The sequence below is a fragment of the Cynoglossus semilaevis genome, chromosome 14, assembly GCF_000523025.1.
Source record: "Cynoglossus semilaevis isolate Cse_v1.0 chromosome 14, Cse_v1.0, whole genome shotgun sequence".
NCBI classification, from domain to species: domain Eukaryota; kingdom Metazoa; phylum Chordata; class Actinopteri; order Pleuronectiformes; family Cynoglossidae; genus Cynoglossus; species Cynoglossus semilaevis.
Genome location: NC_024320.1, coordinates 23,966,983 through 23,984,592, shown reverse-complemented (window position 1 = coordinate 23,984,592; position 17,610 = coordinate 23,966,983). Strand labels below are relative to the sequence as shown.

Sequence of the window (17,610 nt, the reverse complement as noted above, 5' to 3'; positions counted from 1 at the left end):
CAAATTTTTCTGTTTAAAATTTTCTGTGAAAATGTCAGTTTTGCATGTCATTTCTGGTCAAAAACTAAGAAACTTTGATGAAAATGTGTTGTAAAATTCTTTTTCAATATTGTATCTTTGGCTGCATGTTTTTCATAAAATTAGTGCCCCCAGAAAACATTTTTACAAATTTTTCTGTTTAAAAATTTCTGTGAAAATGTCAGTTTTCTATGTCATTTTTGGTCAAAAACTAAGAGACTTCGATGAAAAAGTTTTGTAAAATTATTTTTTCAAAATTGTATCTTTACTTGCAATTTTTTACAAGATTAGTGCACATAAAGAACATTTTTAGAAAATTTTCTGTTTAAAACTTTTGTCAAAATGTCAGTTTTTCATGTAATTTTTGGACAAAAACTAAGAAACTTTGATGAAAATTATTTTTCTAAATGTTATCTTTACTTGCATGTTTCTCATAGAAATAGTGCACGTAGAAAATATTTTTACAAATTTTTCTGTTTAAAAATTTCTGTGAAAATGTCAGTTTTCTATGTCATTTTTGGTCAAAAACTAAGAGACTTTGATGAAAAAGTTTTGTAAAATTATTTTTTCAAAATTGTATCTTTACCTGCATGTTTTTTTATAAAATTAGTGCACGTAGAAAACATTTTTACAAAATTTTCTGTTTAAAATGTTCTGTGAAAATGTCAGTTTTCTGTAATTTTTTGTCAAAAAAACTAAGAAACTCTGATGAAAACGCTATGTAAATTTTTTTTTTCAAAACGTTATCTTTGCTTGCATGTTTTTCATAAAATTAGTGCCCCCAGAAAACATTTTTACAAAATTTTCTGTTTAAAATGTTCTGTGAAAATGTCAGTTTTCTGTAATTTTTTGTCAAAAACTAAGAAACTCTGATGAAAACGCTATGTAAATTTTTTTTTCAAAACGTTATCTTTGCTTGCATGTTTTTCATAAAATTAGTGCCCCCAGAAAACATTTTTACAAAATTTTCTGTTTAAAATGTTCTGTGAAAATGTCAGTTTTCTGTAATTTTTTGTCAAAAACTAAGAAACTCTGATGAAAATGCTATGTAAATTTTTTTTTCAAAACGTTATCTTTGCTTGCATGTTTTTCATAAAATTAGGGCATTTAGAGAACATTTTTAGAAATATTTTTGCAAAAAGTTTTCTGTCAAAGTTTGAACTTTTTGTGTCATTTTTGTTAAAAAACTAAACAATTTTGATGAAAATTGTTTTAAAATTATTTTTCAAAATGTTATCTTTACTTGCATGTTTCTCATAAAAATAGTGCACGTAGAAAACATTTTTACAAAATTTTCTGTTTAAAATGTTCTGTGAAAATGTCAGTTTTCTGTAATTTTTTGTCAAAGACTAAGAAACTTTGATGAAAATTATTTTTCTAAATCTCATCTTTACTTGCACCTTTCTCATAGAAATAGTGCACGTAGAAAACATTTTTACAAAATTTTCTGTTTAAAACGTTTTGTCAAAATGTGAATTTTCAGTGTCACTTTTAGTCAAAAACTAAGAAACTCTGATGAAAACGCTATGTAAATTTTTTTTTCAAAACGTTATCTTTGCTTGCATGTTTTTCATAAAATTAGGGCATTTAGAGAACATTTTTAGAAATATTTTTGCAAAAAGTTTTCTGTCAAAGTTTGAACTTTTTGTGTCATTTTTGTTAAAAAACTAAACAATTTTGATGAAAATTGTTTTAAAATTATTTTTCAAAATGTTATCTTTACTTGCATGTTTCTCATAAAATTAGGGTATTTAGAGAACATTTTTTAAAATATTTTTGAATAATGTTTTCTGACAAAATGTAATTTTTTTAGTCTTTTATGGTAAAAAACTAAAAGATTTTGACAAAAATGTTTGTAGAATTATTTTTAAAAATGTTATCTTTACTTGCATGTTTCTCATAAAATTAGTGCATTTAGAGAACATTTTTATTCAATATAAGTTTTCACTAGAAAAATTTAACTACAATCTTTCAACATCTAACCAAAATTGACGTGGTAAATCAGGATATTGCGAAACATTTCAGGAAAAAAAAAAAAACTTTCATAATGCACTTTTTTGTTAGGAAACACACAGATATGATAAAATTCTAAAAAAAAAGGCAAAAACTTTCAATTTTTCAACATCTGACAAAAGGACAAGCTAAAATAGGAGTTTGCTGAAAAATTGAGAAAATGTTTTTGCTACCTCAAAATGAAAATGCTTTAAACTTTAAGGATACCTCTTCTGGATATGCAGTTTTGTTACACTAATTTTGCAGTCACATTGAAATAAGATACAAAGTCCAAGTCATCCCACAATGGGGAAATTTACGACGCAGGGAAAAGAAACAGCATCCATTAAGTTTTCTTCAAAACTTTAATTTTTTACTGTAAAAATGTTGAAGCTCAGTCCTACTGAATTTCTGTAAACTGTACACGTTTAAATGCCTTCATGAATGCACAGTAGGTCAGTAGTGTTAACACACAGCTGCTGTCAGTGGTGACAATGATCCACATGCAGAGTCAAGGTCAGGAAGAGAAAAGAAATCTGTACCAAACAGTTTTGTTCTGCAGCTTTAATTTCCTTTCATTTCATTATGATTCCATTTGGGTAATAAAAAAAAGAGTGCATTAACAGTTGATGCTGAACTAATGAATTACACGATATGCTGCATTTGAAAAATCAAACTATAATATACAAAATGAAAGCACATACTGAAAGTAGTGTTCAAACTAAAAATCATACGTGATTAAAAGCTGCAAAGTCACTGTAACTTTAACTGTTGGTCCAAATCCCAATTGATCACATTGAACAGCAATTATTGTGATAATAATCCAGTGTAGATTACAGGTGAAAAACACATGAAAGCAGTAAATAAAATATGTATGTTGGGAAATTATGATGTTGTACATTTTATACTTAATATTTGAAAAATTGAAAGAAGAAAAAAAAAAAGAAATCAAAGCAAGGATTGCTCGTTTAATCATCGTCAAAGTTCTGTTGTAGAAGGAAGTTGGCGGCCAAGTTCTCATTCTTCTCACATGCAAAGTAGGCTTGTATAACAAGGCCTTCTGGAAACCCTAAGGCTTTTAGCTGGAAGGAGGAAAAAGAGTTGTTCACTGACAAACTATTCTCAATTAAAAATCTCACAACACAGCAGAGTAGTGATTTTGTATTCTGTAAAGGGAAAGAGTTGTTCACTGACAAACTATTCTTTTGTATTCTGTAAAGGATTAATGAAAGTTCAGTAGTAATGTCTGACACGGCGATTCATTTTTTTGATACCATTTTATCGTTTCTTTTTTTTTTTAAACAAAATGAGCTCCAGACAAATTAAATACGGTCGTCCCTCGCTATATTGCGGTTCGGCTGTCGCAATCTCATCTTAAATGTATTCTTGTATTGTGGATTTTACACTCTATTGCAAGTTTATTTTCCAACCATCTCATTAAAAAAAATAATAAAAAACATATACATACGGGTATAGCAAGAAATAAATATTTTACGACCCTTAACTAACTGTCAATATATTAAACAATAAAAATAAAAAATAAAATACTACCTGGAAAGAGTTCCTTTCTTTACACAGTTTCTGTCTGAACACCTGAATGGCACTTGAGCTACAGTACACATAGACCTGACAGGTCATAGTTTAATAGCAGGGTCACAAAAAACATTTTTAGGTGCATACCGCCACCTACTGTACTAGAGTGCTAGTACTACATTCTCAAGTGACATTTTGAGATAACACATCCTACTCTTTAAACCTTGATGTGTGATTCATTATTTATTTTAACCGATGCAGATTGTCACGCGTTTGTATCGACTTCTAACCGATTCACGGCGCTTCTTTAGAGTGCAGTTGTTCTCCTTACCCTCTCAATGGCCTCCTTCTCCTGAGGTGTGACCTGGATGTAGTTCATCGGACTGCCTCCAGGTGCGTCGCCCTGTAACCCTCTGGCTCCTCCACCTCCACCTCCAGGCGTGGCTTCTGGATTTGGTTCATTCAACATCTGGATGAACTGCTCTTGATGGTTGCTGATCTCCTGCAACAGTGAGTGAGCAGTTTACACATCCTGTTAACGGGAGAGGCAGCAGTAACGGACCATAGTGAAGTTACGTTGCTGAGATGTTAGCAGTTAGACAGTCCTGTAAAGTGTTGCATCACAAAATATGCTAAGTTCCCCCTGTAGCAATGCTCGATGGCGAATGTCGTCTCTGTGCCTGTGTAGTAAAGCATCACACTTGGGAGTCTCAAGTTCTCCACAACACAGAAACACGCATTTCACCGTGTCGATAATAACAAGGTCAATCTTCCTAAAATGCTGGTTCTATCATTTCCATTTTCCAGTTAAAGTCTGGTTTCAATAACTCTTCTAATTTTAAGGGAAGGTCAAAAACTCAGTCAATGCTTCACCTGCAGTAACTCAGGGTTTTCTCTGCCAATTTCCTGCAACAAGGTTGGGAGCAGGGCTGCGTTCTGCTGGATCAGCTGTCTCATCACGTGAAACTGAGGCTGATTTCTCAGGAAGTTCAGTGGGTTGACTGAAAGTGAATACGTGAGATGCAGAGAATAAGATAAAAGATGACAATGACGAAACCAAAGCCAGCTTTAAGGTGAGGCATATTTGATTGGATTGAAGATTATTATTTCGTGATTACCATCATCACTAGGTGAAGACCCAGGGTTGGAAGAGACAACACCGCCACCTGCAGGCGCAGCTGGAACTCTACCTCCTGACTCAGGGACTGTGATATGACCCTGGTCTCTGCCTGGTATTCCCTGTCAGAACCGTCAGTCAGTTAAACTACACTCAGAAAGTCACCTCATCTAAGTCAACAACACGTCTGCTGTCACATGGTTCTTACTGTGAGCAGGTACTCCACAGCTCTGTCCGGGTTGTTGTAGCTCGCTCTCAAGGCTGCAACCACCTGCTCCCGCTCGTAGCCCATGAGCATCATCTCGTTCACCATGGCGTCATAGGACTCGCCTGTCACTACAGGAACACACAGACACACGGTACCTTAGTAAATGTGACTGATATTCTACACTGCAGAAAGATTGTTAACGAGCAGATAAACAGTAAATAAACTTCACCTCCAACGACGATGAAACAAATGCACAGGTTACGTTAATGCTATTAAAAAAAAGAGGAAGAAAAGGAGAAGTAGAAGGTGGTGGAAAAGGAGAACAAAGACGATGGAGGAGCAGGAAAGGAGGATGATGTGGAAGAAGAGGAGCTAAATAATATGAAGGAAAAGATGTTACTAAGACACACACGCACATACACAATCATTAAAACACAGCTCATTTAAACTCACCAAGAGTTGAAACTGCTTCATCGATGAGGTTTGTGTTTGTCGATGCCTCGGAGCTCCTGCAGGAGAGAGCAGACAGCATGTGATGTAGGATGAACAGCAACAGTGGTGTCTAAAGAAACAGACACAAATACGTCCTAACTATCTTCACCTGGCTGGAGAGGACGCGGATTGTGCGGCTGAAGACCGTCTCTCCTCTGGTTTGTCATCTGTGGCGGGAAGTTCTGTGGTGGTTTCTGTGCTGGACGATGACAGTGGAGGAGTCTGAGCTGGAGCTGCAGCAGCTGGAGCAACAGCTGGAGCAGCGGCTGCTGCGGTAGGTGGAGTCTGTGGAGTTGCTGAGGCTGATTTAGGCTGCAGTGTGATTTCGTGTCAGTGAACAATAAATCGTTTAGTGACAAAAGTTGTTTCTGGACGTCTGTCATAACGTTCTTACAGATAAATAAACCAGGATCATTTATTACAACTAGGTTGTAAAAAAAATGACTGAACAACAGTGTGTTCTTTATAAAGTATGCATTTCTAGTTTAAGAGAACTGTAATGATGCTAACAAATAAACTAAACACATCACAAACAAAAACACTGAATTTTCACACACGCACATACACACACACCCTCACCTTTGTTACCATGAGAACCACAAAGTTCTTCTCATTGATCTTGTACTCTTTGAGAGCCGTGTCATCGCTGAGGATTTTACCTGAGAACAAACAGAAGAATCAGTCAAATGTCAATCAGAAGCTGATCAGGTGGTCCAATCAATCAATCAATCAATCCATCTCTCTCTATCTATCATGTTATAAACAATTCTCAATTGTTCACAAATAATGGTTCATGTTTTAAGTGTAACCTCTAAATGACATTTTTCAAGTTTTATTTTTTTACTCATTCGATACTATAAACAAAGTTGATAAATGTTTGCTTTTTATTATTGCCTTATTTGTCTTTTTATTGTTATTGTAAAACAAGAAAAAAATACCAGGTCACCAATACACCAATTTAGATAATACTTTTAAAACGTTTGTTAGAAATGTGGCACCATGGGTCAGTGCTGTAAAACTGTTTAATTTCTAAAAGTAATTTGCATTAACTCATTATTATTGGGAAAAAATCTGGCAGCCTCAACTTAAGGCACAAAAAGTTGTAAAATATGATGATAAATGATAAAGTAGGAATGTTATGACTGAACTTTGTTACTTCACTAAGACTGTGTCAGCTGCATAAAGAAGCCAAAGAAGCACATGGTGCATTTGTGCGCCATAAAAACAGAAATGATTGACTAACAAATGATGAGTCACATGAAGGAACAACATCTGGAATTCTGGAACATTTTTTCAGGCCAAAGAAGCACATGGTGCATTTGTGCACCATAAAAACAGAAATGATTGACGAACAAATGATGCGTCACATGAAGGAACAACATTTGGAATTCTGGAACATTTTTTCATAAGTTGGAAAACACCATCAGATGAAAAAAAGATAAATTTGGTGAATAGTTAACTGTGTGCAGACATCTGTTATCAGCACTGTGGCCCTGTCTATTCACCTTAAACACTAACACAGACATGGACATTAAGGCTGGGTATACTCTCAGTCCATTTAAATTTGATTCTTTAGGTCACAATAAGATTCGATATAGTACCAAATAATTATTTTAATAATAATTAATAATTTCATGTCCATATGAACAGACATGGTGTAACTCATGGCATCTTTAAGCAATAAAACACCTGAAATTAAAGCATCAACACAAAAATACTATTACTGAATATGGTGTACAAAGTATAAAAGCGCCCTCAACTGGCCAGGGGCTCGAATGATTCAGAAAAATGCTGAATTGGTACTGTTTTGAGGAAATATAATTGCAATGCATTTATGAATCGTTACTTTACCCATTCAATGTAATAATTGATCAAGGAAAAGGAACATCAACATACCAGCATAGATCAGCTTCTGTCCAGCTACTGAGTAAATGTCCTTTCCTTTCATCTGCTCAATTTTCTCTTTTAATGTCTTCACCTGAGGGGACAAAAAATGAAAATGGTTTACTTGTCAGTAAACCTTTACACCCTTGATACAACTCTATAACCTGTCTTTTTTATTCACACAGGTAAAAACAAAAATCATCCAAAAAATATTCTTGAAATGTAAAAAAAACTTTTATTTGTTGAAGACAGAGTTATGTCCTATTTAAAAAATAAAAATAGACACACATGAAGTAAAACAAAAAGTTATTGCATCTCAAACTTGCAAACTTAAATACTGAGAACAGCATTTTCCCAATTAGTCGATGTTCTATTTCCTAAAAATGGTTTCACTAGCTCTAAATAGCGCAACTAAATCACTAGTGACAATCTCCCAGTTATAAAATGTCGCTTAAAATTAAATGGTGGCAGGTCATTTATTCCAGTTTATTTTTGCAGTATATATATATATATATATATATATATATATATACACACACACACACACACACACACACACACATATTCAACCTGGTTAACAAAATGAAGCACTTACTAGAGATTATGTACGTTTTCTATGTCCTAAGCACAGAACGTACTGTCCAAGCTTTATGTATGGGCTACGGCTAATTACTGAAATTACGAACTACTTTTCAGCACAGTATTTATTCTATAATGCTTGCACACAACATATTTTACGTCAGAAACATGCGAAATTACTATAACAGCCCATTCGTTCTAAAAATTAATTAGTGCATTTATGTTCTAATGTGAAACGTACAGAAACGAGGTCTATGTGTCGGTAACAGGACATAACCAACTCCCGCTCCACCCCCTTCACAGATGCATGCACTCAGCTCTCACCGTCTCCTCCTCGTCGATCTCCACTTTAAACGTCTGCTGTTGTAACGTTTTCAACGTTATTAACATCTTGACAACTCAGTTTTTATTCCTGTCCCGGATTTTAACGTTGCGGCTCCAACTTTCACCAGTCTTCCCTGTTTTTGTTGGCTCATTACAAACTGTCATCCGCCATATTTTCTTTTTTTTGCTCTTCTTTTACGTCACTCACTTACGTCTTAAACAGATGCCACAACGCCACCTTCCGCTCCGGAGTATGAAGTTCAACTATATACTGTCTGGATGATACAAGTACTTTACAATTTTGTTTTAAGCTGTCCTCCGCTCTCTAGATGACCCATATAATACCCGACTTCCTGTCTACTCTCTCTCCTTTTAAAAGCTACGTACACTCCGCTTCAAAGCTTTAATCTTGAAAGGCAGAGTACCAAACCTGTGTCATTTCCTAGACATCCTGTAATAGACATCCAGCTCTACTCAGCTGGAAGTGACCATGTAAGAGTGTAGCACAACATACCTTGGCATGAATTAGCCTAAGTTTGCAAAAACATATAGCAGGTTGAGAAGATATATACAGTATATACAGTGCATGTGTATATATATGTGTGTGTGTGTGTACATATATATAAAGAAGCCAAATGAAAGAACAGCAAAAAATAGGTAAACAAGGTAGGACCAGGTGCTGCTTAAAGAAAGCAAACATATAGCAACATTCTAAACATTATACATTTTAAACTCTTTGAAGAATCTCCAACAAAACAGGTTTTCAGTGTGTCCAGTGTTGTTATCAGCCTTTGTCGCATTTTCATCCTTGTTGATTTCTATGAACCTCTTTCTATTTTTTCTTATATAGTTTTATATCTATAATTTTCTCCCACTGTGTCATAAATTACAGCACTAAAGATTATTCTCTGAGCTGCTGCTCTGTGGACTCACTGTCACTTTGTATCATATAATATATGGTTCAGATTAACAGTGGAGGAAAGAGAAGTCTAATATATAGTCATGTAGGGCACACTAAGAGACTGGCTGTATATTTATTATATGAACAGCAGAGTTAATTTACTCCACTGGGATGAATGTAGAAATGAAACACACACACACACAGACGCGCCAACAAACACACACATTTACATTCTGCCCCAAAGCAGACTTTCAATCTGCTGTAGACCTGACAACAGAAACCGTTTCTCCCTCGGACTATTTTATTTACCGTAGTGAAACAAACACAGAGACAGACTGTTGGCTAAGTTTAGCTCTGTCTGCTATTTTATTTCTTCGATCTTTATTGGAAGTGTGCTATGTGTTACCTTATAATTATTACTTAGATAATTACTACATGTAAGTCTAAATTGTTACTACACATACTGTAGTACTGGTATATCTGGGGTTTTCCTCTGATGTAGAATAATTTAATAGCTAACGACTTTAGCTTCTCTTAAGTTAACCCTTTTCATTGTAGCTACATTTCTATCTTTTCATTCAATTAGGTTTATTTTTTTCTATTTTAAATAGATTTTTTAATTTTTTTTGCTATTCTTTAGTGTCACCTAAGATATATATATTTAAAGATAAAGCATTTTGCTATAACAGGCTAAAATTTAGCTATTTTCTTAACTCATATTCTGTTATTTGCTCAGCTATGCTATTGCTATTTGTTTAGCAACGTTTTAGTTTTTCAGGGCTGCTTTGTCGTTTTTGGGAAACCTTAAAGAAATTTACTGGCTATGTTTTGGATTTTCTTTTTTATTTAATTCATTTAGTTATTGTAGTTTACATACTATATGCTTTTGTTGACTTTTAACTATTTTTGTTGCTACTTGGACTCTGGAGAAAAACTCAAATATTCTTTGTTTACAAGCCATGACATTATATTTCTGAACCGAATCATAACAAACTGATAATGTAGTGTATTACATTTGTTTTAACTTCCTGCTTTAGTCAGTAACAGTAACAGCAGCATCAGCTCTACCAGCAGCAGTGCCCTCCTTCTCCTCCCCCTGCTCTTCCTCCCCCTCCTCCTCTTCCTTTCCCTTTTCTCCTTCCTCCTCGCCATAGCTGTGTCTCTTGCTACTGTCTCCAGGGGTCATCAGTCTGCCATCGGCCTCAGCTGAAGCTGTGAGCCTCAGAAGCTGCAGAATGATCTCTGGTGACGTGGAGATATTTTTAAGTGCTGATGTTAGACGTGTGAAATAAAGACGCAGGCCTGTCTGAAACAGGCAGAAGAAGAAATGTTGAAGGCATCTGTGAAAACTGAGAGGACGTTCACCAACGCTGGTTGTTTTTGCGATGAAACAGCCGAGGAAAAACAGAAGCAGAGAAAAATATGTTTGTGGGAGGTGATGAATTTCAGAACATTGTTCATATTCAGTGTGGACAAAAATCACACACCCAAACAAGCATTCGTAAATGTCATCTGCAAATGTTCTGGTCTTGGTCGGCAGAGTGCTCACAGGCTGCGGAGTGGAATGAGAGAGAAACTGATGGTTGGAGGGGTGTAACATTGAGTGAAGCCACTGAGATGCCTTCTCAGCCTGAAGTTATTTCCTGTGGACAAGCTTCTGGCATGATGACCAGATCTGCCGAGGTCCCTGGGGACATGTTGCTAAGAAAACCTTTTATGTCACTGGGAATTGGAAACAAAACGGCTCAAAAAGCCAGACAGGGTTAACCATGAATGGCTGAATCAGATTTTTTTTTTTCCACTCAGTATCAACAGCAAATGTAATACTAACGCCTTTCTGCAATCTGAAGTAAAGGTCCACAGCAAAGGTAACAGGGGGCAGGAAACATGTGGTTAACTAAAACTTATAATTTTTTTACCTATTTTTTTATGCACATTAAATAACAACATGAATACTTGAAAATGTGTAAATATTAGAATATCTCAGTACTGAATGGAAACTAAGATTGTTTAAGTAGTATATAGCCCAATTAAACATAGCAATATATTGCATACTTTTTGCAGAGACCCAAGACAACAACATATCATGGCTACATTTCGCCAACAGTTTGAGCGTCCGTGGCCTGAAGAGCTTTATCCAGCTCCTGTGGTGAAAGAAATACTTTAGGCTTTTCAAAAACAAGGAATGAAAACAAATTGTTTGTGAGCACTTCGTGTGGACATGGGCAGCTCACTAGCCCTTAAATCTTTAGCCAAACTCAAATCTGACCCTAATTCTAATCCTAACTCCAAACTACATTTTAAACCTCAAAATCTCAGTGGGGGCCTGTGAAATGTCCCTACAAGGACAGAGTGTATTTAAGTTCAGTATATGTAGCCATACCAGGTATACATACACACACATACACAAAGAAAGTTTAAACCCACTGTATTTGTACAATATGTTCAAACTATGTTTGTTTTCTTGCTGGAAAACTGAGGTTTGTACATTCCTCCTGCACCAAAGTCCATAGAGAAAATCAACGTTTTTAGCTTTAGCGAAACCGGCGCGTCTGGTCTATTTTTTGCTAGACTTGTTGACTTTGTTTCAGTGTGGTGGAGTTGAAGGCAGCAGTGGTTTAACAACTCATGTGTTGCTGTGATGCACAAACTCTTACTTTGTCCTTGGATCTTGCTGTGACAGGGTAACAATTCTTAAAGCTGCAAAAACAGAATTTTGCCGTGATGAGTAACAGAAAAACAAACGTTCCAAAACATCAGAGTCTGTTAAAAAACACTTCGAATACTGTATGTAAATTTTAGTCTTACATTTCTCTCCAGTCCATAATAGGTTTTTGACATCTTTGACAGATTTTTGTTCTTGTGTTGAATTAGCTAGGCTAGGCTAATTAATTATTAGCTTGAAAAATAGCTTATTTTGTACCTTCACTAACAATTTTCTAACTTCATTTTGGCTACTTTTACGTATAACCCTTTTTATTTTTGGCTAATTTGGCTATGGTATGCTAGCAAAAAAGCAAAGCTAATTCTGTACCTATATTAGTAAGTACAGAATTAGCTTTCCTTAATTTAATTTGGAATTGAATTGAATTTTAACTATAATAGCAATATTAACAATTTAGCAACTTAGTACTTACTAATTCTTTTCTAATTTTGGCATTTCATATGGACTTTCTATGATGATTTTCCATGATTTTGATAATAATAATTTATTTTTGATCTACTTTAGCATCTGAAATGACAAACCTAACTTTTATCTTCTGAGATGGGAAGAGAGACAGGATTCAACATTATCTGATAACTTTATTATCAAGTTAAAAAAAGACAATGAATTACAATATTTACAGAATATCCAGAGATAAATGGAATAAAGTTGTAAACAATCATTCTAGGCCACATCACAACCCACCATCAGGTAATCAGATTTATAAGGGAAGAAAAGGCAAGAAGGAGAGATTCTGGTCTGAAAAAAAAAAATGCATCAGAAACAAACACATATTTACAAGTATCCAGTGTGTTGTCAGCAGGGGCTTCACTTTGGGTAACGGCGGGGGTCTTACAGTCTACAGACTGAACACAGTGAAGGATTTTCAAAGTCATTTTGTGTAACTAAAATGATCACAGAACGACGTATAATTTTGGGTTGACAGCTTCATTTCCCATATTTTAGCATCTTGTTGACAAGTCACTACAACAACAGCTTCATCCAAACAGCTTCAAGCTACAGGTTTTTCAGATCCAGCACCGTAAGAACTCAGACTCAGGTCTACAGTACCCCAACGTTTACTGACCGAGTCAAATAACGGGATGCTGATAACACAGAACAGACGTGAACATGCTAGTGTCCAGAAGGATCTACAGATTAGCCATTAATCCAGATGAGGACCAAGACCCGAAACCTAGCGAGTAGTTCAAGACAACGCTCCCAACAGTTTCTAACTTAGCCTCAGTCTCCGTTTTAACATAAAAGCACAAACTAATAGAATTTATTTTTTCAACAAAAAAAAAGAAACTGCATCGTCTTCCTTCATGTGTTTAAATATTATACAATCATACTGTGCTTCCTTTCTGCTCCTTCCTGTTACAGTACAAAAACAGATTTTTTTTTCATCGTGATCAGACGTTATACAACAGTATGATATTGTTAGACGAGGGGGATTTTAAAAAAGCCCCCCCCCCCCGGAGGTTTTCTATCGTCTTCAGATTTCTTTTTTGTCTCTTTTTTTTTTTTAAGTAAGAACACCTAAAGGGAAACAGAAGGGATTAAATGTTCCTTCCTGAAACACCACAGTCAAAAACACTTAACGAGTAGGTTTGTTTTCTATACATGGCTGCAAACCTAAACCTTACCCGGGTTCCATCCATAGAGCGACACTTAAAATCCTATGGTCCAGCGTTCAGAAAAGACAGTCACAGCAGCACACACAGCAGGCATGGGGGATATTTTGGTAGCAGAGACACATTTAGATCAAATGTGTTCTTTTCATTTTCAGACTGATTCATGTTTCTTATTAGTTTTCCTGGAGCTGAAGAGAAATTTGACTCAATTGCTTTTCACTTCTCATAAGGCTTTAGGGCATTCAAGCAGCAAATTCCAGCAAATACAATCTCTGCCTTTTTGTCAACGTTGACACGACAACTTTACGTCCAACAAAGGAGCAAAACAAAGCAAGCGATGAAGTTCAGGGGGGTAATTTGGAGTCAATTTGAAATGTTCAAATCGTTTTTAAACCCAAGTGGTGGGGAGGCCTCATTACAACACTTTTCTCTTCAGTGAGTCCTAGTATGACAGGTGTATGAATAAGGCATCAGATTAAAGCCCAGATTTAAAGAAGACGTGTTTGTTTTCACACATGGCTGTTGCTGTTAGAGGTCACTGTTAGAGGTCAGATTTGGAGTTTTTCTACAGACTGTTATAACACAAACGTACAAGGGCAGTCTGTTTTAGACTCATCATAAATGCAGTGCAACCGCATCCTCCGAGATCAGATGTGATTGTCGTTGAAATGAAAAAAGACGGGCACCGATGGCTCTGCTGAAATCACTGCATGTGTTTGTCCAGACACAGGAAACCTTAGAGCAAACCTGCACTTTGACCTCAACTAATAATTCAAACAGAGCCAAACGTGATGGTAGGAGCAAAAATGTCCGACTGTAGAAACACTACTTTTTTTTATGCTGTTCAAAGATGTGGTGTATTGTCTCCCGAGGAACCTCTTCATGTTGTATTGCACTTGTAATGATATTTTGAGCATATTTACTAACAAAATATCTTTTTATAACTTTTTTTTCATATCAGTGGTATGACCCCCAGTGTGGGGTCAGCAACAATTGATAACTTGGATCACAGAGGGCCAGATTTAAAGAAATTCTTCCTGTAAGAACAATCAGTGACCTGGCAAAACAGATGACCAGACGTCTCCTCAATTTAGTGTGAAGAACCAAATACAGATTATGTCAAACTTTCATCCATACATCGCAGCTCTGATCTGAGTAGTTGTTACCTTATTGGTTGCTTCCTTGAATCTGGTCTTATTGAAACAATGACTCTTAAAATTGTCTCCATTTAATCAGTAACTCCAGCGGTTGACAATAAACACTGACAACTGTGTCACTTTTTTTGCTACCATTGAAACAGAGCCATAGCCATACTGTAACTGCATTCTAAGGCACTTGTATGGTGGCTTCAACATTTAGACGTGGTTGTCAGTGCCAAACTGGATTCTCTACGCAGGTCCAGGTGAAAACTGTGGAACCTACAAACTCATGGATCTCTGGGTGAACTGTTAGCATTCTGTCAATATAAAGATGTGGCCAGAACCAGATTGTGTCCGGTTCTGGCCACACATGGGATTTTTGCACTGAAAAGACAAGTGTATTTTTTTAAGTTGTAGTCAAAGGTCCAATACTGATGTTCACCTTCATGCACTTTTGCTCCTTCCAAGTTGCTGAGTACGTTTAATTTAAACTAATATGAAGGTCCACGTCCATCTGGCTTCGACAGCTCAGTACGCATTCCACTGCAGTACACTTCACTGTAACCTACACTATCAACACACACAGTCACAGAGTGGTGATGCACTTTGCAGTGAACCTCAGCAGGCTGGGGAAAGCGGGGACTAGGATTACATCTTAAATGCTTTGATAGAGGTAACCTGGGTCATAAATATAACATATAATATCTAAAGAGGAAGAGGACATTTAGTTTTCTCGTTTGATTATTTCCACTATTCGTCCGTCAGTGAAAATTACTGCACAATAATTGACAACAGTCAAAACGTCAAGCCTTCTCCACAGGATAAAAGCTTATATGACACTTCCGAGGGGACTAACATAGAGCAATGTGCTACTGGCTTTGGGCTAAATGTCTAAACATCTCAAAATGAATTAAACATAGTCTGCTATCTCGCAAAAATAGATAAGGTGCAACACTTCCTCCAGGAAAAAAATCTACACAATAACAAGAGGCTTAGATGAGGGAAATATCCTAAATTTCAACATGAAACCATTAAAAGACAGCGGGCCACGGTTGTAAATGCTCTCATATTATTATTATTTCCTTTAGGTACATTTACAGTGACCCTGTTTGAATGAGCAGGGGGGAACCTCAAAGGTGCTTTCCATAACAAATTTAGCTTGACATTTTGGACATCCTTTATAAATAGCGTCTATCTGGGTGGGATCTTTCACCTTGGGTTTGACCATAATGTCAGCAATAAAAAGTTCTGTTCACTATTGGTTACCAATATATTAAGATCTGTCCTATGGGACCGTTCATTTAATGCAGCACAACCTAACACTTGAACACGTAAAGTCTAAAATCTAATAATGTTCCAACGGCAATGTCACTTTTTTTTTGTTTTTTTTCCCCGTTACACTCTTTGATTCCTTTGATGTTCTAATCAATAACATAAACAAGTCAGTGTGAATCCTACCCAAAGGTCAATGTTTTTTTTTCTCTACAACAACGTTCCAAGAGGCCACGATCTGATCTGTTCAACCAAAGTGTTGATCGTCTTTGGTGTCAAGCGTTTCTTCGTCCTCCACAGACTCGCTCTTCACTGACAGATTAGCATGGCTCTGCACCTCTGTCCTGCTGCAGGACAGGTCCAGTCCTGTGTCCACCAGGACAGAGGAGGCGCTGGAGGATGAAGCTGAGGCCTCTATTGCTGAAGTATTGCTGGTGTCTGTCCGACTGCTGTTCACTGTCCTGAAAACACAGGTGGCAGAAGGAGGGTTGAAGAGAAACATGGTGTTTTATAACATGCAAATTCAGCCATAAACGCAGTCACTTAATAATAATAATAACAACAATAATAATAATAACAATAAATAATAATAATAATAATTCACTTTCACTTCAAAACTATTTTGAGGTCACTTCAATGTATCGGCCGATAATATTGGTTGGCTGATAAAATCATTTGGCTTATTTTATCAGACATGTACAGTGCACCTTATTCTGCCAATGCGTTAAAATGTGTTAACATTTTTTATCTGATTAGCTTCACAAATGAATGAACCCAACCAGTGGATTAATTTTGACAGACCTAGAAACAACTAAAACATGTCAAGACAAATCATTAAAATGTTTTTCAGTTTTTTGTCTTTAACGTAGCGCCTGTTTGAGAGGTTAGATTACTGAGCAGGAACAGCAACCATTGCAGTAGGCTCTGCAGCACACACCTCCCTGATATTTCACACTGCATATTAAAAAATCCAACGCAGCTGAATCTTTTTTGCCTGTAATCAGCAGACTCGTGTGACCAACAGACCGAGGTGGACGTCGAAGTACTTTATCACTTTTCTCTGGCAGGGTGGACTTCTGATAACAACTTGAGATTGAAGGTACTTTTTATTTTCAACTGACTTTAACAGTGGTGGAAATACAGTCATTTATTGTTAATGAATCGCACTCTCATTAAAGTTCATTAAAGAGAAGTCAGTACTGCGGAGGAAAACTACATTTGATTTGTGGCAATATTTCAGAGGAACTGAAGTCGGTGACATCATCACTGACAATTTCTGTGTTTTACATTGACATTTTGTGTAACGAGTGTGAGAGGTGCACAGGAGGAAAGCAGTTTGCAGGAACAATATCAGTCATCCTGAAAATGTAGCTGTTTACTAACATCACTCTGATCCAACAACTCCAGCTGGACATTTGGTTAAAATGTTTTTGGTTGTGAGAAAGTTGGTTTAAATTTCTATTTGGTCTCATTTTAACAGGTAGTCTGAAATGTGATGACGGATCAAACACTAAGTCAATCTGCAGTTTGGATTTGAACTGTTTATTGAATATGCAGTTTAGAGAATTTCTATTCTTTGAGCTTTGGATCTTCATATTTTCCACAGCTCTTGGCCCTCAGGTCTCATTATCAAGTTTCAATGTTGGCACCGTGGGAATAAAAAGTTTTTGACTCCTGCATCAGACTGTGAATGATTTTTACAGATATTTGGCCGCAACTCAAAAAAACCCAACCTGATGACGGTGCTGGATGAAAAGTCAGAGGATCAGAGTTACCAGATTTCATCGTCAGTCGCTCTAGTCACACTGTGCCA

General features: G+C 36.2%; 2 protein-coding genes across 5 annotated transcripts in view; both read right to left on the bottom strand.

The window, feature by feature from the left end:
* Positions 1–2,356: 2,356 nt before the first annotated feature.
* On the bottom strand, positions 2,357–8,525 carry rad23b (RAD23 homolog B, nucleotide excision repair protein). Of its 3 annotated transcripts, none has more exons than XM_008325962.3 (10): positions 8,148–8,524; positions 7,257–7,338; positions 5,940–6,019; positions 5,470–5,672; positions 5,322–5,377; positions 4,869–4,996; positions 4,662–4,782; positions 4,417–4,544; positions 3,875–4,045; positions 2,357–3,092 (listed from the first exon to the last, which is right to left on the bottom strand). In XM_008325962.3, exons 1-10 carry the CDS (start codon positions 8,211–8,213, stop codon positions 2,979–2,981), a joined length of 1,149 nt encoding a protein of 382 aa, XP_008324184.1. In that variant the 5' UTR covers positions 8,214–8,524; the 3' UTR covers positions 2,357–2,978. The 3 variants fall into 3 exon arrangements, with proteins under 3 accessions (XP_008324184.1, XP_008324185.1, XP_016894538.1); XM_008325963.3 differs by having other exon boundaries at positions 5,470–5,645; XM_017039049.2 differs by lacking the exons at positions 4,417–4,544; positions 4,662–4,782 and having other exon boundaries at positions 8,148–8,525.
* A 3,809-nt stretch (positions 8,526–12,334) lies between these two features.
* The window catches only part of znf462 (zinc finger protein 462), a 50,219-nt gene continuing 44,943 nt past the window's right edge, over positions 12,335–17,610 (bottom strand). For both annotated transcript variants that reach the window (XM_025062087.1, XM_025062088.1), the window contains exon 13: positions 12,335–16,258. In XM_025062087.1, the coding sequence (XP_024917855.1) occupies positions 16,045–16,258 (214 nt within the window). In that variant the 3' untranslated portion in view covers positions 12,335–16,044. The remainder of the gene's footprint in view (positions 16,259–17,610) is intronic.

Excerpts from the sequence above, each read along its gene's own strand:
- rad23b (XM_008325962.3), bottom strand. The coding sequence starts at position 8,213 with ATGTTAATAACGTTGAAAACGTTACAACAGCAGACGTTTAAAGTGGAG. Across the intron at positions 6,020-7,256 it reads ACAGAAGCTGATCTATGCTG|GTAAAATCCTCAGCGATGAC; the intron begins GTATGTTGATGT and ends GTTTGTTCTCAG. Across the intron at positions 4,783-4,868 it reads CTGTGGAGTACCTGCTCACA|GGAATACCAGGCAGAGACCA; the intron begins GTAAGAACCATG and ends CGGTTCTGACAG.